The sequence below is a fragment of the Eubalaena glacialis genome, chromosome 12 (genome assembly GCF_028564815.1).
Source record: "Eubalaena glacialis isolate mEubGla1 chromosome 12, mEubGla1.1.hap2.+ XY, whole genome shotgun sequence".
NCBI lineage: Eukaryota > Metazoa > Chordata > Mammalia > Artiodactyla > Balaenidae > Eubalaena > Eubalaena glacialis.
In genome coordinates, this window is record NC_083727.1 from 95501770 (window position 1) to 95526193 (window position 24424).

Genomic DNA, 24424 nt, shown 5'->3' on the forward strand with positions numbered 1-24424 from the left:
CCTGCAAAGCAGAGGCGGGGGGTAATTAGCAGGACCCTGAGTACACCCATCATCTGGTCCCTGGTGATTTGACAAGTGCATTTCAAACTGTGCTGAGGACATTTTTGTAGTATGAGAATTGGTCCCTCTAAGTGCTTATGGGTGTATTTTTATGACTTTCAATGAAATATCTTAATGCAGATTCAGGGTGTATATGGAATAGGAATGGAAGAACAGACATGACTTGCAAACGTGATGTCAGTATCCTTTATTAGGATGTCAGCTTCCTTGGGAATGTCACCTCTTAGATCCTGGGTCTGGGCATAGAGAATTAACAAGAAAGGCCCTTTAAGTCATGTAGTATGATTTCTTCTTTTTGCTCCAAAGGTCAGGAGGGAAACAGAGTGAGACAGAACAACTCTATGCTCTATTTTCCAGGTATCATTAAATATATTGTTGTAGGCAACCCCCCAGGTGTTTGCTACACACTGCAATGAGCTTTGGAATCACACTACCTCAAATAACATTCCAGATTTGTCTCTTGTTTCAAGGGTAAATTAGCCACTCTAAGCTTCAGTGTTCTCATCTGAAAAATGAAGATACTAAGTATTCTCTCCTCATGGAGATACAGGAAGAATGAAATGAGGCAGGCAAACTCATAACCTCCATAATTGCTAGACTAAAGTAACTCAAATGGCTATGAATTGTCAAGTCACCCTGTGGTCTTATACACAATGGTTAATTATCATGTATCCATTGAATGGTTAAGGAATTAGTAACTGGAACTCTCCTATACTGCTGGCAGGAATGTAAAATGGCATAGCCACTTCGGAGAACAGTGTAGCAGTTTCCCCCAAAATTAACATACACTTGTCATATAACCTGCCAGTTCCACTCCTAGGCGTATCCGTAGGAGAAATGAAGAAATAAACCTTCACAAAGATCTATCCTCAATATTCATAGCAGTTTTATTCATATAAGCAAAACCTGGGCACAATAAAATGACCATCAACTGGTGAGCGAATAGGCAAGCTGTGCTACACCCATAATATACGGAATACTGCTCAGCTCTGCAAAGGTCTACAAGGGACCCAAATAGTGATGCGTGGAACAGCACAGTGGATCTCAGAAACCTTACGCTGGGTGAAAGAAGTCTGACAAAAAGACTACAAATTGGATAATTCTAGAAAGGGCAAAACTATAGAGATAAAAAAAGACATCAGTGGTTGTCATGGGGTAGAGTGGGGGCAGAGGGGAGAACAGGGGAGGAGATGGACCACAGGATACAGGAGAGAACTTTTGGGGTGATAGAAATTTTCCATATTTGACTGTGGTGGTTGGTAGAAGGCTGTATACATTTGTCAAAGCATATATAACCTTAAACTTTAAACGAGTGAATTTTATTGTATGTAGGCTATATCTCAGTTTTGAAAACTTAAGGAAGCAGTTATCATGGAAACCTCTGAGGAGGGAGAACATCACATACTAGCCATGAATTTGCAACCCAGAAAATCATTCTAGAAAGGAGAAACCAAGAGCTTGGATATTAGACATTCAGCCTCCCTGACAGTGCAGACTTGTACATTTGAGTCTCTAATTAGGACCTGGTGATAGCGAATTAAGTCAAAATGTGAATTCAAAAACAGCAACTTCTTAGAAAATCTGCAGTTGCAAGTTCATTAGAATAATTTTAGAAGTCCCTTCCAAAATTTGTGTATGAGTGTTTGAGAACTATAAATTGTCCAAGAGTTTCAAGACTTATTTTGAAAAATAACTTGCTATTTAAGCTTTCTTCCAAAAATATTTTTTTCCTACTAAGAGAGAGCTTCTACCTTTAAAGCCAGTTTTAAAGTGCTATAGTCTGATGCATTCTATCCAAAGTGATGAAATAACAAAAACTTCCTCATTAAAAAACAGAAGGAAGGGCTTCCCTGGTGGCGCAGTGGTTAAGAATCCATCTGCCAATGCAGGAGACATGGGTTCGAGCCCTGGTCCGGGAAGATCTCACATGCCGCGGAGCAACTAAGCCCGTGCGCCGCAACTACTGAGCCTGCGCTCTAGAGCCCGTGAGCCACAACTACTGAAGCCTTCGCACCCTAGAGCTGTGCTCTGCAACAAGAGAAGCCACCACAATGAGAAGCCACGCACAGTAACAAAGACCCAATGCAGCCAAAAATAAATTAATTAATTAATTAAAAAAAAAAAAAAAAACAGAAGGAAGAAAACTCAAAAGAAAGAACGCCTGAAACATGCCTTTTGTGCATACTTGTTTTTCATGTTTACATATTTTATTGGACTGCTTTTACCAAGAAAGCCAGAAATCTAAGACAAGATAATATTTAAAGTGTGAAATCATACTGTAAGTAGCTGTAATACTTGGCATTTAAATTCGTTCTTAACATCAGCATGCAAGATTCAAATATATTGTTGGTTAGTTGACTGGGAAGGTTGGAAAACATGAGAAATCAAAAGAAGCATACACGAAGATTAGGACGCTGTTTTTGTACTCTGTTCCCTAGCCTGATCTTTGATGGGTTGTTTAGATCGTGTTTCCTTTAGTGGATTGATAACATGATAAGTGCAGACTTTTTTCCTTATTTTTTTTTTCCAATCTAGGTCCTACTTTAGCTTCAGATTGGTTAGCTCCTTGTTGCAAGAGGTTGTTTGTTTGTTTGTTTGTTTCCTTGGTCTCAGAACCACCTGGCACTGACCTCACAACCCTATTAGTGATGGCATTAGTATTAGCCTCTGTTTCCAATGTCATATCTCAACTGGGGTTAAAGAATGCATTTTCAAGACAATACTGTACAATTTGATAATGCTTGAGTGTCTTCAATGCAATTTAGACACAGCACTTCATTTGCTACTGCTAAGAGCTCTCAGATAGGGTCCAGAAATGTCGTTATGCTCACTGTATCCGACAATAAGGAGACACAGAAAGCTGTTCGCCTAACATTTTCTAGTCAGTAAGTGGCCAGCATGCCTAGAACTCAGTTCTTCTGACTCCTTGCCCTGCTGCCCTACCATACTGCCTTTCTAAGATAACCTTCTTGCTCCCTCATAAAATAAAAATTGGGCAGCTGGATTCGGGTGGGCAGTTGTTGTGTTTTTCCACCCAGGTCTCGTGGGGTGAGAGCTGATGGAGGCCCACATGGCAGTTCTGTCAGGCCCAGGCCTGACCCTGACTTGCACGGAGTCATGACGATGCACCGAGTCACGTGCTATTACATGGAGCTGATGGGAAACCTTCGTGGGCTATTTATAAAACTCCAGGAAAAGCGTTGTGACCCTACCAGTTTTCTGCCCCTTGTCTTCCAGAATGCTCTAATTCTGTCCTTGGAGTGAATGTACTAAAGCTTCAGTATAGCCACCATCCACACTGAAAAAAGTTCCAGCGGATTTATTCATGTATTCAACAAATATGTCTTGAGCACCTATCCATCACGTGCCAGGCAATTTTCTAGGCACTAGAGATACGACAATGAGTAAAATGAGCAAAGTCCTGACCTTCATGGAGATTTTGATTATCCTCATGGATGTTATTATGAATTAGCTTCAGCTAAAATCAGGACATTTTTGAGGACCTCGGGAAACCATATTGAATGAGTGATAAGTGGTTGACTGACAGGTGGGGCCCTATCCTCAGAGAATAAGCCTATGGGTGGTCTCTACCAGGAAACACCCCAACGCCTGGGTATCGTAAGAACGTGCCAGGCAGAGGTTGGACCTACCGGAACTGGGAGGGGAGTTTATCTGGAAACTGTGTACGTGGGTATCTCCCATGGGAGCTGGCGGTCGTACTGGAGGAAAGGAGAAACCAGCCATAAAACCCTCAGGACCTGAGCACTTACCTCTCAAATGTCTGTGGGATGGCTGGAGTGTCACAGCCAGTGATGCTTCTGCATGTTGTCTGGATGGAAGTGACCTAGGCTGGGCTTCGCAAGGGGCTGGCTGTAAGCTCCAGATTTTCTCCACGTGTCTCAGGCTTGTCTCATCGTAATGGTGTTCAAGAGGGCGGACCCCCGTGTTTGGATGCACAGGAACATTTCAAGCCCTTTTTGACATAGCTTGCCAATCCACCAACGTTGTGTTGGCCAAAGCAAGTCACATGGCCATGTCCAAAACCAAGGGACAGGAGGTACACCTTGCCATGATGCTGAAGCAAGTGGCATAGCTAAACCCAAAAAAGGAAGTGCAGAAGGGCTATGGGAGTGAGAGAGGGAACAATAATTTAATCAGTCACAGAGGAGAAGAGAATTTTTAGGGAAAAGAAGTGAATCCACTGATGTAAAATTGTCTATGAAAGCATGAGAACATTCTGACTTATTTCTCATTATTTTTTCCGTTATTTCATACCTTCCCATTTCCACTGTTCTTTTCCCTTTCAAAGTCAGTTTATTTCCTTAATAATAATAAAAAAAATAAAAAAGAATTCTCTTAGAATAAAGGTACATCAAAATAGCTTCACGTAGTGACTGCCAGCTGACTCTCCTGGATTCTCAAACCACTTAGAGCTGAGTTTTCAGTAGGAAGAAAGCAAAGCAAATGCACCTGCTCTTCTACTGAGATGGTTGAGTTGCAACAGCTCTAATAAAAACAAAAGAATTCCAGCTCTGAGACCATCTCATGCTTCTCCTCTACCAAACAGACTGGAGTTATAGGATTGCTCTGTTTACAGTATTGCCTTTAGAGTCTTAAACTATGTATGTCTATAGAAGAGATAGCAAAAGAGGTTTAGAATATAGTGATGGCTAACTTTCATTTATATAACTTTAAACTAATAGGAATCGATGTGATTTTCATGACTTTTTTCATTTTTCAGTATTTTTCTAATAAAAAATATGTTTTATACTTTTGGTATAAGATGTTGCTCTTAGAAATTGCAGTTAATGCTCAGAATTGCTTAGAAAAGAAATGTCATTTGCCTTATCATAAGGCATATGATACAAGACATATTTTCAGTTCTACATTAAATGTAGACTCTCTCAAAATACCAATTTTAGGATTTTTTTCTACCCATAAATGCTTGTACAAGTCTTAAGTAATATTTTGTGTGAAATACTGGAAGCAAATTTACCTTTTAAATAATTTAGATATAATGTATGACAGGTAATGTCTTAAACATGGTTTTAAAACCATGGTGCCACATTTGTCCTTTTCCTGAACTCTATTTTAAAAGCTCCTGTAAGTTCTTCAAATATATGTAATAATTCATCTTGATGAAAAATATTCCTACACAAAAAAGGGGATTTCTTAGCTTTAACTAAATTTATATTTATCATTCTGGTTCTGACAAGGTATAAAGGAATAAATTGTTTGCTTTGAAAAAGTGTATTAATTCTTTGACTTCCATAGTTGTTTGTTGGAATTATTCTTTTCCAAAGCAAATTAAATTATATTGTACTTACATGAAAGATGACATATCCTTAAATTATGAGACTTTTGCCTTCTTTCTTTGAGCTATCAGTTATTTTTATCGTTCATGTTTTACTTTTCTATTAAGATGTAATTTACATACAATGAAATGTACAGATCTGAAGTATTCAGTTTGATGAATAATGACATTTATATACACCTGTGTCACAACTTCTCAAAACAAGATACATTCCTATTACTCCACACACCCCACCCAGAGGCAACTTCTTTCTTGCTCTTGTCACCATGGAGTGCTTTTTACCTCTTCTTGAACCTCATAAAAATTGAATCATACAGTAAGAAATCTTATGTCTGGCTTCTTTGCTCAACAAAATATTTCTGAGATTCATTCATACTGTTGAACACACTGATAGTACATTCCTTGTATGAATATACCAAAATTCCTGTTGATAAATTCTTCTATTGATGGGTTGTTTCTAGTTTCATACTATGAATATTCTTGTACAAGTCATTTTGTAGACATATATTGTCATTTCTCTTGAGTAAACACCTAGGAATAGATCTCATAGAATAGATTGCTTTTTTATTGATTTATAAGAATATATGTTCTGGATACAAGCTCTGTATATGTACGTATACTTAGTTTATAAGATATATAATGTAAATATTTTCTCTCGGTCTATGACTTGCTTATTTATTATTATTATTATTATTTTTTTAAACATCTTTATTGAAGTATAATTGCTTTACAATGGTGTGCTAGCTTCTGCTTTACAACAAAGTGAATCAGTTACACATATACATATGTTGCCATATCTCTTCCCTCTTGTATCTCCCTCCCTCCCACCCTCCCTATCCCACCCCTCTAGGTGGTCACAAAGCACCGAGCTGATCTCCCTGTGCTATGCGGCTGCTTCCCACTAGTTATCTATTTTACATTTGGTAGTGTATATATGTCCATGACACTCTCTCACCCTGTCACATCTCTCCCCTCCCCCTCCCCATATCCTCAAGTCCATTCTCTAGTAGGTCTGTGTCTTTATTCCCGTCTTGCCACTAGGTTCTTCATGACCTCTTTTTTTTTTTTTTTTTTTTCCCTTAGATTCCATATATATGTGTTAGCATACTGTATTTGTTTTTCTCTTTCTGACTTACTTCACTCTGTATGACAGACTCTAACTCCATCCACCTCATTACAAACACCTCCATTTCATTTCTTTTTATGGCTGAGTAATATTCCATTGTATATATGTGCCACATCTTCTTTATCCATTCATCCGATGATGGACACCTAGGTTGCTTCCATGTCCTGGCTATTGTAAACAGAGCTGCAATGAATATTTTGGTACATGACTCTTTCTGAATTATGGTTTTCTCAGGGTATATGCCCAGTAGTGGGATTGCTGGGTCATATGGTAGTTCTAGTTTTAGTTTTTTAAGGAACCTCCATACTGTTCTCCATAGTGGCTGTATCAATTTACATTCCCACCAACAGTGCAAGAGTGTTCCTTTTTCTCCACACCCTCTCCAGCATTTATTGTTTCTAGATTTTTTGATGATGGCCATTCTGACCAGTGTGAGATGATATCTCATTGTAGTTTTGATTTGCAATTCTCTAATGATTAATGATGTTGAGCATTCTTTCATGTGTCTGTTGGCAATCTGTATCTCTTCTTTGGAGAAATGTCTATTTAGGTCTTCTGCCCATTTTTGGATTGGGTTGTTTGTTTTTTTGTTATTGAGCTGCATGAGCTGCTTGTAAATCTTGGAGATTAATCCTTTGTCCGTTGCTTCATTTGCAAATATTTTCTCCCATTCTGAGGGTTGTCTTTTGGTCTTGTTTATGGTTTCCTTTGCTGTGCAAAAGCTTTTAAGTTTCATTAGGTCCCATTTGTTTATTTGTGTTTTTATTTCCATTTCTCTAGGACCTGGGTCAAAAAGTATCTTGCTGTGACTTATGTCATACAGTGTTCTGCCTATGTTTTCCTCTAAGAGTTTGATAGTGTCTGGCCTTACACTTAGGTCTTTAATCCATTTTGAGTTTATTTTTGTGTATGGTGTTAGGGAGTGTTCTAATTTCATACTTTTACATGTACCTGTCCAATTTTCCCAGTATTTATTATTTTAATAGTGTATTTTGGGGAGAAAAATTTTTAATATTAATGAAGTCAAATATTAAAATTTTTATCATTGGTGAAGGATCAGTAATTTTTAATTACTTAGTGTCAAAACCTATAATATTATTTCCAAAGTAAGAGTGTCATTTTGAGTTACAGAGCAATAAAATTATGGGTTATTTAAATACACAAAGACAATCTTGCCAATGTCATATCTTTGGGGTTTATGTACTACTTAATTTTATACATAAGAGAAAAACTAGAAAATTTTTCAATAAGATAATTGTGGTTGTAGAGAAAATGTCTCATTGTACCTTGAAATTTCTCTACAGGTAAAATAAGATATACAGTTAACTTGCCTGAAAAATAAATCTATAAAATGTATGTATGAGCAGTAAAAATGTTGAGTTTGTAATATTTCCTCTCTTCTTTAGGGTGACAGATATTCTTTACCTACTTCAATGATTACATTTTTATTCCCCACACATCTTACTTAGGAATTGCAAAGAAGTACGTTGGGATTTCTGCGCCTTTTAATGTTTATTTATTTATTTATTTTTAACATCTTTATTGGAGTATAATTGCTTTACAATGATGTGTTAGTTTCTGCTTTACAACAAAGTGAAGCAGCTATACATATACATATATCCCGGTATCTTCTCCCTTTTGTGGCTCCCTCCCACCCTCCCTATCCCACCCCTCTAGGTGGCACAAAGCACTGAGCTGATCTCCCTGTGCTATGAGGCTGCTTCCCACTAGCTATCTATTTTATATTTGGTAGTGTATATAAGTCCATGCCATTCTCTCACTTCGTCCCAGCTTGCCCTTCCCCCTCCCCATGTCCTCAAGTCCATTCTCTACGTCTGTCTATGCCTTTTTAGTTATTTCTCTTAAAGTTTACATAAGTATATTGATTGCTACCTGTGTAAAAAAACAACCAACCAACATACAAAAGCTTTAGGCTTTGCCCAAAGAATTGCTAGTTTAGGTCAAAATCTGTCCCTTTAATGAGTTGATATTGGATGCTTAATCATGAAAGAATTTATTACATAACTTCTGGTGTCATCTCTTTGTGAAATTAATATATAAGAATAGAGAAAAATGTGTACTCTAAAGCCATGTTGTCTTACTTGGAAGATGAACTTTCACCCAGGGAAGCTAATCACTTGCCAATCCCTGGACCCAAACTTCAGCTCTGTAGGCCTTGGCTGGGACCCAAAGAATTTGTGTCTTTAAAAACTTTCCCTACTGAGGTTAAGTGCAGTGTTTGCTATACTGTGTTATCATCTGGAATAATTTATTCTATCCCTTGTAGAATTGATTCTATTGATTCTATCCCTTGTAGAATGCTTATTTCTCAGGTTGCATTTACTAAGTGTCACTTCATCACCTCCCAAACTGGATACTATTCCTTGGAAAATGCTACATATTATGCGTCTGTTTTCAGAGAACAATGCATTTTGAAGATTCTGAAAATTTATGCAATAAGAAAACCTGCTCAACCTATTTAACTTAATGTTTCCCTAATTTATTTGACCAGGAAAACATTTCCTTTCTGTGTGGTAACACTTAATTCCTAGGGAATGTTTCCCTGAGCCAAGAAATTCTTTCTGAAATGCTAATTTTGGATAACATGTCAGCTTTAGTGAGATGTCGTCATCATCATAATTATGATTTTATATGTATTATACATATTACATTTATATATTATATATATATTAAATGCCAGTTATGCTCTTTACAGCATATTAGAGCTTTCAAATTTAAGAAAAATTGAAATTTTAATTTTTCCTGTAAGAGATGAAGTGTTAACCTTTTTCTTTCTCTGATTCTTCTTTTTGCTTTTCTCAAAAAGATTGCAACATAAAACATTAGTAATACAGAAATTGAAACTTATAAGCAGAAAAAAAAAAATGAGGTTATAAACATGCTTACCATGCCAACAGAGTTGTTATGATAAGCTTTCAGTTCCTTGTAACCCTGACCAAAAGCAATTATGATAGGTATTTGTAAAAAACAAGAAATGACATTTTTCTTGGTGCTAAATTTTGGCAAAACACCAAGAATGTGGGATGAATGTAAACTTTTATAGAAAGGACTTAAAACGATGTAACAGACACTGACCTCACCAATATTTCACAGGAAAGGCAGACACCAACTTCATACAGCTATGTCTTGTATCGACCTGTCATAAAAGCTGAGGGTATAACGTTAAAATGTAGTTCAGAAAAAGCCCTTTTATGAGGGACTATAAGAGGTCTTGTGATTTAGCTCCACGTTAAGGACAGGACTGCATCCAGTGCAGCAACTGAATGGCTCATTCCTCAGCAGTTTCCAAACGCCTGTCTGGATATATTAGAATCACTCAGGGAAGCTACTCTCCTGCCAATCCCTGGACCCAAACTTCAGCTCTGTAGGCCTCTACTGGGACCCAAAGTATTTGTCTCTTTAAAAACCTCTTTAGTGATGTATGACCAGGTTTTGGAAGCCACACATTGATAATTTCCCCTGAATCTCACTTCTGTCAGTTGGCCTTTTTTATAAGACCTGGTTATTAGAGGGGGTTATAAAATTTGAGTTTGCATTCCTTCCTGTGGATGTAGAGTGAAAATATTGCACAACAAAGGGAGCCAACTTTTGAGAGAGTTGTTCACAAAAACGAGTGCAGCTAGAGTGGGTGGGTCCCTGGAGCTCATGCCTCAGGCGACTTAATTGAGGGGCTGATGAGAAAGAAGCGAGGAGATTGAATTCATGGAGAGACGGTGTTTTTAAAAGGCAGCGAACTTGATCCACACGACTTTTCAAGGGCTGAGTTAGGACTCATGTGTGGGAGCTAACAGGGGCGGATTGCAGTAAACATTTAAAAAAGAGTATTCCAATAGTCAGAAATCTTTAACAATAGAGTTAGCTATCTCAAGGCTAGTGAGTTCTCTGTGGCTTTAGGTTTGCCTACAGTGGAAGTGTGAGAGCTATAGAGGAAATTAGTGACTTGGGTGAAGAATTTCAGTCTTAGAGTTTGAGAATGTCTAATGTTTTTCTTGACCCATGGATTTGTAAATAAGAGGTGTATTCCAAGGGAACTCCAGTAGTGAGTAGCTGGGACTCTGGAAGTGGTGGCTGAAAAGCTAGGTGAACATTACTTATATGTAATAATGGAATTGAAATTATTTTGTGACCTTGGAGAACACTAAGTGACATGACAGTATATGTATACATTAAAAGTATAATAGACTACAGTTTTATTCTTCAAAATAAATATACTTTATATTATATTTAACATTTTGCAGGGGGAGAAGCAGCCTCCACTGCATTATGAATCTGGATTCCTGCACTTAATCTTGTTTTTACTGCATGTGAAGATGATATTTTATTTAATAAAAATTTTTAATGAGAGGAGGAATTTAAGCAATTTCAAAGAATTAAAATGGTATACTAATAGAGCTCAGCTGTAGAATGAATACTATTGCAACTTACACATGACAGGGTTTTGTAAATGCTACACCAGGTGGTCATTTAACCTGCCCACCACATGGAATTGTTGTGAGGATCACATGCGTTCATTCATATAAGGAGCTTAAAAGAGTACATGCCATAAATGCTCAATAAATGTAAGTAATTATTATTACTACCGTTATTGATGAAGAGGCTGACTAGCTTTCGGGTTGTGATGTAGCACTGGGCACAGTGCATGGCACAGAGCTGGTGTCCTGTAAGTGTTTGTTCATTGATTGCAAAGATGTCATGATCATCAGAGCATCCCAGCCAGGTCTACAGAACACGCTTCCATGTCGTGTCCTATTTCCAAAGCACGCATTTCCTGAATGTCTTCCCAGTGCTTAGGCTGCAGCTATTAAACACAATTTCTCAGCCCTACATAAGGACCAATTTTTCTAGAAGATATTGGTGAAGTATAAATGAGAGTCCTTAGCCTGGAAGGCTTCCTAGAGTTCAGTGCATTTGAGTTGAATTTAGAAAGAACTAAAAATCAATGGAGAGGGAAAAGGAGGCATATCACTTTCAGTAAGAAATGTGGCATATGGAATGGAGACGAAAGTGGCAAAATGATGTTCCAGAATATTGAGATAGAGGTACTTGAGAAACAGGCTCTGTTAGGAATTAAGAGGAAGAGATTAGTGAATGAAGGCGTGTGAATGAGGGACCCCGGAAGTAGACGGCGGTGTGTGTATGTGATGCGGTCGGGATGGAAAGCCCTCTGTAGAATCTGTGAGCAGGAAAAAATGGCACGTGAGGAAGACTGAATCAAGCAATAAGGCCAAGTTAAAGGGGAATAGTAACACTCTCCCGGTCAGGTAAGTGAAAAGGGTCTTCGTTAATTCTTTCATTCAAGAGAGAAAATGACTTCGGAAGTAGTAGACATAAATAAGAACGGGCAATTTCTAGACCTGCTTCAAAGGAATAGTCAGAGGACTCGATGCTTCATTGGCCATTAGGGAAAGTAAGCAGTCATAGGGCACCAAGATTGCAGACCTCAGTAATGGGAATATTTAACTGACGACCAGGTAGACATGGGAGGTGTTTCAGTCTAATAGGAAGGGGAATATTGAATTTAGTATTTTAGTCTGTTCTGGCTCAGTTGTTAGAAAGGTTTTTAGGTACATACAGATTTCAGACCTGATGGATAGTGGGAAGTGAAGTCTGGAAATGACAATTCAGGAAGCATCAGCCCATTTGAAGCCACAATAATGACAGTCCTATCAAGTCAAAAGGGCTTGGAGAATGTTCGCCCTTATCAGTGAGGAATCAAAAGTCCTAATCACTGGATTATCTTTCGAAATCTCATACATTTCATATTTTTTCTAAATATCTGTTCATATTTTCTTCAGTTTGGATGAAAGGGAGGAAAAAGTAATTTCCAATATATTTTTATTTTCTCACTCTAAATGCCAAAAATGTTTAGAGCAAAAAGCAATCATATTCAGGTATTAAAGTTCCTGTTGACATGCTCAAGTGATTTGGTTTCATCCTTTTGTCATATTTTAAGTAAAAGAAGCATCACGGCCTCTTGACAAAATAAAGACACATTCATTTACCGCAGAAAAGGAATACTGCATATTTCTTATATAGAATTTTCATGTTTATAATAGTTCATGGACAATACATTTTCATGTCTGGTTGAGTCCAGTTTCTCTCTAACTTTCCAGGCAGGTGAATCAGTTGAGAGAGTAGTTATAATTAATTGAAAGCGATGCCTGAAATATTACATTAATGCCTTTCCAAGTTTCATATTCCCATTTTATTTTATCTGTTTAAAATCAACTTAAACCCCACCAAGGAACTATTATGGACCTCTTAGTAGGTATTTATTTAGCTACCCAGCTCCCCATGAGCAAGGAGAATGAATGCCTGTGGAGAAAAGGCATACAAAGAACTACCGAAAAATCGTTATTTAAAGAGCTATGGTTTTGTGTTACAAATAAAAAGCAGAAAGATCATTAGTTGTAAAGAAGCTCTGGCAATAATCTTTACAAATACCATTCATCTCCCTTTACTACCAAATTGCATCCTTTACCCTGGATATTTAACTGTAGATAACCATGATCAGACAACTCCCTATTCTCCTAGGACCCTGAAATGTAGCAAGAGGATGTGAGGTGCCAAGAACTTGAACTATTCAATTACAGTCCTGTGCCTTGTGCTAAAACGTGAATGACAATGAAATAATTTATTTGCTCAAAACAAAGCACTTCACAGATAGCATGTGGTTTTTGAAATGACGAGTTGTGCTTCTAAGAAGAAATGGTGATATTGTACAAGCAAATGTGTATCTTGGGTAACAGCAAGTGCCATATGTGACCTGTGACCAGATGACATGGCCAAAGGCATGTGGGACACCTAGCTCAGCTCTTGGCCCACTGTAGGCACTCAGAAATGTTAGGTCATATTACTCTCTGTCCTTTTCCTGTTCTGTTATTGCAGAGTTTTTATGTCTGACTAGGTTTCCATTTCTTGAAATTCACCTTGTTTTGCTGAATTGCTTTTTGGATTTAATGAAGACACTTTTCACTTACCTGACTCTCTGAGTGGTACTATTCTCATTTAACTTGGTGTTATTGCTGATCCAACAGTCTCTCTCACCTCAGGCATTTTTGCCAGTGGCTGTTTGTTTAGATGGAGGGACCACCCTCCGCCAGGCTTGGGATGGAGCCAGCAGTTAGAGCAGTGGTCCCCAGTTGGGCTGTAAGGCACAGGAGTTGGCTGTGAGGGGTATTAGGACCTATTTCTGAATGGAACTGAAGTACTAAAAGCTGTCAACAATTTCCCCTTTAAGATAACCTTATGTTTGTTCCAAGATTTTTCCTTGATACTACCATTGTCACTCACTTTTAGACCAATATGCTTTCTTTAGTGGAAAAAAAAAAAAATGGGTGGGGCTTTTTTTGTGTGCAAACCGGAGCCTGTGACATGGTGTTCCACAGAGAAGTGCCATCACGGGGGCAAGAGGCACAAAACAGGCTGAATTTCCGGATTCAGATGATGCTTCCTCTCTTGCTAGGGAAAATCGGATATCATTGCGTTTTCTGATGTTCTCTCTTACTGCTGTGAACTGTCACTCCCAGTTGAGGTGACGGTGGTGATTTTGCTTTTGCTTTTTTAAGTCACTCTGAAGCTAAAGGACTAAGTCTTCTAAGCAGGCTTCAGATGTGTTTACCTGAATAGCTTGAGTAGACCTGGGTCGGTGGGAAAGAGAAGCAGATATTGTTAGAAACACGGCAGAGTCTGCTCCTTCCAGATCTGTCCAGGCTGCTTCCTGCAGGATGGCTGGACCGTCAGGAACAAGGGAAGAGAGGCCCCTCCAGGCTCCACTCAGCAAGTGAAGGAGGAAATGGCCACCTCATTCCTGCTTGTAAGATGTGGTAGCCCTTCTCACTAGTGAAAACAGAAATGCTGTTGCGTCGCTGCTGGGAGATGGGCGCTTCTTCGAGCCTTCTTCCCAGCCCTGGCATAGGTAGGAGTGAGAAGGGAGTTCTGAGCGAAGTTTCTGCCTCTAGGAGAAGAGTTCAAAATAGGAGGAGAGGTGGAGAGATGATTTTCACTCTCCAAAAGCTTCTCAAAATGAATCTCATGGAGCGTTATCCTGCAAGAATCTTTTCTGGAGGGATATGGAGACGGCACTTATGGTCCAATGAAAGGTGGCAGTTTGGGAACAAATCCCCTACCTGTTTGATTGCCATCCCTCTCGGTCTCCCAGCAACGTTGCTTCCTCTCTAAACACCTACCCCCTCCCCGCCCCCGTGCCCCTCCCGTCTCCTCTGCCCCTCCCCCCATCCCTTTAGCTTCTCTCTTTCCCAAAGCGAATTCCCTCACCTAGAATTGTGCCCATAGATATAAAAATCCGTCTTCCCTTCCTCACGCCTCTGTTCTCAACCCGCCTTTTGTAGACGTTGGAGCAATTATCCTCACTCTCTATTTCCCCATCACTCTCTTTCCCCTCAACCATCTGCCTTCCCACTGGAGCTCTTCTCTCTTTACCCCTGGAGGGTTCAGGACATGGCTCAGGCCTCTCCCTTATTGAAGCCTCTGCCGCCTTGACTCTATGGTTGCTTCCTCTCTCTGGAAGTCCCATACTTCTCACTAGATAGAGGGTTTTTTTCTCCCTCTATGGAATGCACAGAAGTCGTTCTCTCTTGCAGGTTTAGTGGAAGGTATTTTCTGGTAATCTTGATTTTTTGAAAGTTGTGTTGTATTTTGCAAGCAGCAGGTGACTGTTGGAGAATGCACACAGATTAGTAACTAGGAAATTGTGAACAGGATGGCATGCGGGGGATGGTAGCAGATATAAATCCAAAGGTCTGGAGAAAGAAACTGATTGTGTTAACAGAGAATAATAGCTTGGGTAAAAAGAGGTTAATTGGCCATACTGCTGCCATATTGGAGGCAATATTAGGACCTTGTAGAACTAAGCCTATAAACATTCCAGAGACATAAGAGGTGATAAACAAGCAGATGTGAATAATCCAGAAGACCAAGGACTTGACCTCTTGCCTATGATTTTCCTTCTTATCAAAACTTTTTAAATTTTTATTGGAGTAGAGTTGCTTTACAATGTTGGGTTAGTTTCTGCTGTATAAAAAAGTGAATCAGCTATACGTATCCATATATCTCCTCTTTTTTGGATTTCCGTCCCATTTAGGTCACCATCTTATCAGTCTTTGAAAAATTTGTTTTTACAAACTTTAAAATCACCCATTAATCTCTGTAGTGAATCTGTATCTTGTAATCACCTTTATTTTAGAATCCTATGCTTTTGGATCTGGTTTGGTGAATAACTTCCTAGCCTGGTTAAGGGAGGTTTAACAGCCCTCACCACTCACTGTGAAAAATGGCCAGCTGGTTTCCCTTTTCTTATAATTAGGAACCTATCTTGCCTGTCCTCCGTGTCTTTTTTAAAATAAAAGTCACTCTTACGTAGCTTCTGAGGGTTCCCTGAATGTACATCAGAGGTGGACCAGGCCCTGATGATCTGTGATTAGTACATCTGGCTTTTCAAAATACCAACATCCACTTTCCCCTTCTGGTATAGAATTTTCACTGTCTTATCTTCATCTTAGGGGTAACAGTCATCATACTGATTGGTTCACTGTTAAGTTGACATGAATATGCAATTTTTAAAATTCATTTTGTAAAATAACATTTTTCAGCTTTTCCTCTTTTAGTCTTTGTAAGTGGAGATGAGAAGATCACTTTTGATGACCTCCTTTGAAAAACATTTTTGAAAAGATTTTTATCAATTGAATTATATGTGTCTTGCAAATGATCTTTTAAATCTTTTTTGCTTTCTTGATTCTTTTTCTTATATATACTGTTTTTCTCTATACCAGATGACATGCCTTGCATTTCACATTCCCACTGGTCTCAAGGTCACTCTACATTTCAATTTAGCCAAACTGACACCCTGCTATCACCGTTGTTCTCCTGATACATTTGGAGAATATGGTCTTGCAATAAATACTAGAATACTGTTTCAAGAACACTCAGTTATGTGAGGTTATTTGAATAGTTTCAATAATGTACCTACATCATGAAATCAATGATATTGAAACATATCAGAGGATACTGGACTCTGTAACTTCATGATTGATTTTTATTAGTTTCCATTTCTCTTTTAAGTATTAATGTCAGAAGGCTCCTTGGAATGATGGAAAGGACATTAGCTTTGGTCCCAAACAAACCTGAATACAAATCTTGGCTTCTTAAAATATCAACATTTGCCAATTATCACTGGAAAAATAAATTTAATCTCTTAGATCTGCAGTTTTTCCATCTGTCAAATGGGACAATTGCATCTCCTTTGCAGGGCAGTGTGAAGATTAAATAAGATATTATCTAAATATCTGTGGACATTTTAGTACATAATAGATGACAGTAAACAGTTTTTCTTATTTTCCTACCCTGTTTAGAAAAATCCAAGGAAAAGGGGATTAATTTTTTCTCTTTACTATTAAGGAATTACCTCATGTACAATTAATTATTTTAAAGTTTTATTTGATAAAATAGCAGTATACTAAATGTTAGACAGTGTCTCATTTGTTCAAAGCAATAATGTGACACTGAAGAGTCTTTTCCACTAAGTAAGTCATTTTTTTTTCTTGTTTGGAAAGAGAATGACCCTCAGTCAAACCATATAAAAACAAATTTAGTGGATTATTCAAATCATAAAATTTGTTGATCATGAATTAATTTATATTTTGCAGATATTTTATAGAAATATGCTGTAATCTTACAAAAAAGCATTACCTAAATCTCTTGTAAATCACTGTGTTTTAGCATGTTAGAGTGCTAACAGCTTTTTATCTTTTTATCTTATTCATTCATTTAACACATATGTAGTGAGTGACTATTACGTCCTGCCCTGTTCTAGGCTCTGGGCCTTTGTCATTGAAGCAAACAGAGACCCTTCCTCCTGCGCAGCTCGTATTTCAGCCTGGGTGGAGGCCGGGGAGGGGCACATGTAGTAAGTAGTAGAGCAAGGTGAAGGGCACTGAAAGTCTGGTGGGGGCAGACTGTAGTCATAAGCAGGTAATCAGAGCAGGAATCACCAAACACTGATGTTTGAGCCAAGACTGCAGAGAGGTGAGGGGGTTAGTCTTACCCGTATCAGGGAGGAGCATTCCCAATGGAAACAATTGTTGGTGCAAAGGCCCTGAGCAAGACCAAGCCTGGTACATCTGAGGAAGACCAGCAAGAAGGCCACTGCAGCTGGGGTAGAGGGAATGGGGTGGGGAGTGCTGGGGAAGGGATGGTAGGAAAAGAACTCTGGGAGTTACAGGAGGCCAGATTACATTCTAAGGACTCTGGCATTTTTTGTAAGTAAACTGGGGCACTGCTGCAAGATTTTTTTTTTTTTTTAATTTTATTTATTTATTTATTTATTTATTTATTTATGGCTGTGTTGGGTCTTCGTTTCTGTGCGAGGGCTTTCTCTAGTTGCGGCAAGTGGGGGTCACTCTTCATCGCGGTGCGCGGGCCTCTCACTATCGCGGCCTCTCTTGTTGTGGAGCACAGGCTCCAGACGCGCAGGCTCAGCAATTGTGGCTCACGGGCCTAGTCGCTCCGCGGCATGTGGGATCTTCCCAGACCAGGGCTCGAACCCGTGTCCCCTGCATTGGCAGGCAGATTCTCAACCACTGCGCCACCAGGGAAGCCCCTGCTGCAAGATTTTGAGCAGTTATGATCTGATTTATCTTTCCAAAGGGTCTCTGCCAGGCAGCCAGGGAGAAGCCTATTGTGGGAATCCAAGGAAAAGACCCTACTGGCCCCAATAGGATGGCCATGGGAGACAGAGGAGGAATGGACAGACTGCACATTTTTGGAAAGGAGAACCGTTGTGATGGATTGGACACAGGTGTGAGAGAAACGAGGCTTTGAGTCTAAAGCTTTTGGCCTGAACAGCTAGAGAAGCCTATTGACAATCAGCCAAGATGGTGATGGCCGTGGAGGGTCAGGTGTGTGGGGCAGGGTGGATTCCAGTTGGAAATGCTGATTTTGAGAGGCCTGCTGGAAAGCCAAGCAAAAGTGTTGGGGAGACGGTTGGATGTCTGGAGTTAGAGAGGGTCAGGCTGGAGACAGGAATTTTGCAGATATTTGGGTCCTTTTGGGTAATGTCTTATGGAAGAGCAGTCCGGAGTGCTGAATGAGAGTTTTAGAAGCAAATGGCTGGTTACAGAGCCCCTGAGGTCTCTTCTTGCCTGTTTTTCCTTGTTTCTGTGTTTTTGCTCAGTGATCAGCAAATTAGAAGATTGTGTATTTGAAAAGTGTTTCGTTCCCTCAAGCACACATACACTTCCCCCAGCACTGTTTATTGTCTCCATCAATGACAGGAGAAACCTGAGTAAAATCCCAAACCCAAAAGATGAGAACAGAAATGCAAAGGTGGCATCATCTATGTGACAGCTCCGTGCCCAGTCACTAGACTCCTGACACTGTCATCAAGTTCAGTTGAGTTAAAATTTCATAAAACAGTGAGATTTTGTTTGTTTGTTTTTTAGTTTTTTGCAGGGAGGGGGAGGCAGAAGAGGAGCTGGTGACTGCAGGCACCAAAATGGAAACTCAAAAGAGAGAAAGTAATTATGTAAATCGTGTTTTTCGAAGGCATTGAGAATTTTTCATTCACATACTCTAAGTCTCCGCAAGCACATTTCATTCCTGTCTGGGGGGATGAAAGCGTTGCCACGGCCTCATCTGCGGGCTTGCGGCCGGGCAGGTTTCTCTGTGTGTACGTGCAGGGAAGAGTGGGCAGTTGGCAGCCGTTCAGCCTTGATTGCAGTCATTCATAAAACCCAGCCGCGCGGAGGGCGGAGTCAGGGGGAGCTTCCCTGAGATGCTTGCAGGATGCCTCATTTGCATAAATCCTCAGTGATGCTTGAGTGGTGAGGGATGCTCACAAGCACTTCCAAGACTGTGAAGAGTCCACATCTGATAACCCCCTGAATAACTGAAGACGTTGCAGGAATAAGAGGTCACCACCTTGGACTCCTGGTCTCTCCATCCATAACCATTCTGGGAAGTTGGCATTGTGGCCTGTCTGTGGCCTCCTTGAGTCTGGCTGAAGGAATAAATCATACGTAAGGAAGACCCTTGATCACCGCAACCTGCTGACATATCACTCTTGTGTTTCTTAAAGTATGAGGGGTCCGTGTTATTACAATAAGTCTAATGCCTGGGAGAGAATGGAAACCGCTGGAGCTGAACAGTTTCCACATATTACAACCGGCAGCACCATTATGGTTTATCCCTCAAACCGCAATAGGCCAGACACAACAATCCAATTACAACTTTAAAGAAATGCTAATCCACCCAGGCTGACAAAAATCTGAGGAGTGCATTGTATTATTTTATGTATCTTGTTCTGAGTGTAGGTTTTTTTTTTCTTCTCTTTCTCTAGAAGCAATTTCAGCTAAAAGAAGTCAAATTAGAAGATGTAGGAATACATATTGCCATAGTTTAGAGCTCCCTCAAATTGCTTGAATAACTAGCAATCTGAAACAAACAGCTTTCTCCATGAAAACAGATTCAATAGCTAGCTACCTCACTCTAGACCTGAGGTTAGGATTATAGGTTAGTATGAATAATATGTTTTTTTCTTGTTCTTTAAAAATAAAATATATTAATTTAAGTAAGTATATTTTAAATTAAATACATTTAAATTCTAAGTATATTGCTTTTGAGTATTGATGTGTTTATTCTCATTATCCAATCAAACTTTAAAGTTCAGAAATGCAAGTTTTTACTTACAAGATTCTATAGCATGGGCAGACAGATGAAGTATGCCAGCTATTATAGTTTTAAAACAAAACCACTGAGTACTTGAGATTAGATGAGAATTTCCTTACATAGACATGGTCTTTCACACACACACGCACACACAAATGTGTTTTGCTTAGAAACCTACCCTTTGTGCTGGCTGACATTCCACATTTATTAGGAAAGAGTTCCTTAAAAGCATATTGAAGGAAAACTCTAATTAAGTGACAGATTTCTTTTTTTCCCAAAGCTTTGTCTAAATACCTGAATCTTTAGGGGAAGAAAAAAAAAAGAAATGAACTAAGACAGAGGTTGCATATGGTTTCTCATAGATATAATTCTTCAAAATTTTTTCCCAAGTTGGTGATATTTCCGATATTTTCACAAACCAGTGCATGTAGATTCAACATATCGCGTGGGCTGTTTTTAGTTGAGTGGGAATTGCTAAAGATTTCCCAGTGCTATGAAATGTAACTTCCTGAGCGCTGTACTGGTGTAAGTTATATTAACATTTCAGAGCTCAGAGACCCTGGGGTGTTACTTCTCCCTGGCAACTGCCTGCTTGAATGTTCTCTGAACCCTGCTGCCTGAGTGGCCTTCTCCTCCTTTGACTGGTGACCAGTCTATTAAGAGTTTAGCACCTGCACTAGACAAACACCATGTTTCTTTCCTTTGAGCCCAGGAGGGAAGGCTTTGAAATGGCCCCGTTTTCTTTTCTCGTCACGTTACACATTGATTTCTAAGTCTCACTTGATCTTGTTTGGAATGAGTTCTGTGTGTGTGTGTGTGTGTGTGTGTGTGTGTGCACGTTTCCATGCATTGTGTCCACCATGTTGCCCTGTATCATTTCTTTCAGAAGTGGAGAATTTTGCCGTGCAGCTTTTAGCTCTGAGAAAGCAGTTTATCTGCCACTGCCTCACCACTGGTCCACTTCTGGAATAACATGACTGGCCTTAAATATCAGCAGGGTAGTCAAACCTCCAAGGGCAGTCAAAGCTGCCATGAATGTTAAGAACCAGGTTCATGGTTGAGAATGCTGTGTCCTAAGGGGCTTTTCCATGTAGCAAAGTCTGAGATGTAGGACCCCAGCTTTAGGATCAGGGCTTCCCTATTCAAAGCAAGGTTTGTTTTAAAGCTTTTGAGGTGAAGGAATATCTGAGCCATTCAAGGACAGCCTCAGAAGGGGATGTTTTCTTGTTTATGCCAATGAATCTCTCCAGCGCTCTGTAAGCCCTGTTGACATGAGGCTAAAGGCATCTCCTCTTGCTGCCCTTTGGAGCTGTGATCCATCCTCTGCATTTATTTATTCTTTGATGGAGAACATAAGACACAAAGGCCTTTTCCTGTTTATTTTCACACTATGCAGGTATCTTCTCTATTTATTTTACACACACACACATACATACACACACTTTATTTATGCACATTTCCTTCTGACTCTTCCTCTTTTCTTAGCTTGAAAGGATTTTGAACTTGGGGGATGTCTTGAAGGCTCTCAGATCTCTTTTTTCATAAAGAGAAAGACCTGTGTGTGATAAAGGGTGTGAAACAAGAGTCCGTGTCTTTTAGTAAAATAGCCAAAGCCACAGAAAGTCCTGCCCATTTTAACACAGCAGCTGTTCCTATGTTTAAGCTTTCAGATGTCTTCATACGGTGAGGCCAAAGCTTTCAGTAGCCTTGCTCCTATGGGGAAGGCTGCTGACGATCATTTTATTGGTACTAAAAGGGAAATCCAATACCGAGGCCAGCACAGACTTCATCTGGGTGTAACTGAGCTCTTGGAAGCCTGAGTTGCAGGTTTCCAACCCCCAGGGCTTTCCAGGGACTCCAGGTTAACATTAAGGGGTTTGCAAAGAGTTTCCCTTAGACTTGTTTTCAGTACCATGTTTAATTTCCAGATGTTTCTCCCCGTTTTATAATTAATAGTGCGTTGTGCTGTCTGTCATGCGCCCCAGGTGTGTGGTCAGGGACATGGTGAAGCCTGCTGCCTGCAAAACCCCAAGAAATGTTGAACACCAGCCCCACCAGCCTTCACCGTGAGTATGGCATTGGTTTCATTGACTGAAAATGTCGTCTCTTACACAGATCACTGGTTACAGATGTATTCATTTACACTGCATGCGGGTGTACAAACTGTGGCTCCTCTGGGGTCTCTGGGGGGTAAAAAGCTACTATTGAATTAGATAAAATGATCTGGAAACAGGAGCTCTGTGTATCAAGCATCTTTATTAAGTGCTGTTTCTAATGTCATATGGGAAGCATAAAGCTAATTAGAGGAAAGAGACATTTTTTAGGGCTCTAGGGTGTCAGAAATTCTATACATTTTGGATTTAGAATGTATGTGGATTGGAGCCTAAGACTCTAGGAATATGGAGAAAAGGTACAGAAAGGGCTACTTTCCTTGTTGTGAATAAGGGAAGTGCATAGGTAGTTCATGGCCAACCTCGCACTGGGTCATTTAAAGGTAAGGGACAATCTAAAAGAGGGATGGCCCATTGGTTTTGTTTTTGTTATTGTAACACCGAGTGTGGATACATGAAGGGTTAAATGACCAACCTAAGGGAACTAGAGGAGAAACCAAATAAGTAAACTATGTTGAAAATGCGGATTTTGATGAGATGAAACTTGAAGAGCTTTAAAATTCTGCAGAGTAGCAAGATATATTCAATCTTTTGAAAAGAATTATGCTCCTGGTAAGAAAAATTAAACATTTCCTTAAAATATCTCAGCAGTGACAATACTGTTAGAATAACCATGACAGACAAGTAGTTACTACCGGGGAAATGTCTCCTTCCAAGTTTTTTTTTGCAAAAGCCATTGAAGAAATGTGTCTTGAGAGTGATTTTCTATAGGTTTCTTTAGCTATCTGAGAATTCTTTGAAATAAAACCAAAATAAAGTAAGAAGATTGTCAAAAGGCTATGGGAAGAAAAGTAAATTTTTGTAATTATTTTGCTATGTCGTTTTTATTCCCATTGGCAAAGACTGAAATTAAATACGACGTTTAAATGCTTATATTTTGTATGTTACATACAATCACAGATTCAAAATTATTTATGTTTTAAGATAAAAAATTTTGGTAAATAAATTTCAAGAGGCTCCATAGATGGGTTATAGATTTTATCTCAATAAGCATACTCGAATATTGTCTTCTACATTTAGTCAGTACTTTTCAAGGAATACAAATAATTTAGATTTAGCCACAGTAAAAATGATTTATAATTGCATTTTTTAAAGTTCGAAGTTGGAGGAAGTACTCTTAATGATGTTGCCATTTTTTTCTATAAATGTTCTAGCTATAAAGCCTTTTTCCTGATGGTGGAACTTTGGTTGATAATTCATAAAAAATTTAATGATCCCCACTTTCCATCTTATGTTCTAGGCATTAGAAAACATTTTACTTATATTAGGATTCAAACAACTTTGGGGAAAGTTCTTTGAGGAATTAAAGTTGATTTTAAGATGTGTTGTATTCCACATATTGAGGTTCCATTTTAATTGGTCCCACTTATTCCAATGTCCACTTAAAACTGGAATTGTTAGATGTGAAACAGCTGTTGGCATCCTTGCCAACGAGACTTTAGATAATTTTTTTTTCTTACTTTGTTTCTGCTGTCTGTGGACTTGTAGTTGTGGAAATCTGTTGTAACTTACCATGCACCTAGTGGGACTTTCCTGGTGGCCCCTCTGAATAGAGTGGCTGAGAAGAAGCAGCTGTCATCTTGTTGGATCCTCTTTTCTGACAATCCCTTCACTCACCCTATTTTTTTTTTAAATTATGATGATGCACTGATGGATTTTAATTAGTCAGATTTGCACTGTGTGTGTGTGTGTTTACATAAAATATGTATTACTTACTTAGGCAGAAGTAGGGATAATGGAATATGAACGGGATGTGGACACAGCTGGAGACAAGCAAGTCAATTAATAGACTATTGCAACAGTCCAGAGAAGGTCTTGACCTACAGGAGTAGCAGAGGGTGTGGGAAGGAAACATTTTAAGAGCTTAGTAAGAAGGCAAACAGGCAGTGCTTAATTGTCAATTGAATATGGTTTGTAAGGAAAGAGTTTAGGGGGCTGTCATTTCGATGGTTTGGTTGATTGAGGACCACCAGCTGAGATGGAGAGATAAAAAAGCAAATCAGGCCTATGGGTAGCTGGGCAGTGAGGAGTTCAGATTGTGATATGATG

General features: G+C 39.2%; 1 protein-coding gene across 5 annotated transcripts in view; it reads left to right on the plus strand.

Annotated features, from left to right (window-relative positions):
* RIMS1 (regulating synaptic membrane exocytosis 1) overlaps positions 1–24424 on the plus strand; it is a 469742-nt gene that overhangs the window by 54237 nt on the left and 391081 nt on the right. For 4 of the 5 annotated variants that reach the window (XM_061206793.1, XM_061206788.1, XM_061206790.1 and 1 more), the window contains exon 2: positions 22190–22270. The exons of the other annotated variant lie outside the window; for it this stretch is intronic. In XM_061206793.1, coding sequence (XP_061062776.1) covers positions 22190–22270 — 81 coding nt within the window. The remainder of the gene's footprint in view (positions 1–22189; positions 22271–24424) is intronic. 5 annotated transcript variants of the gene reach the window in all.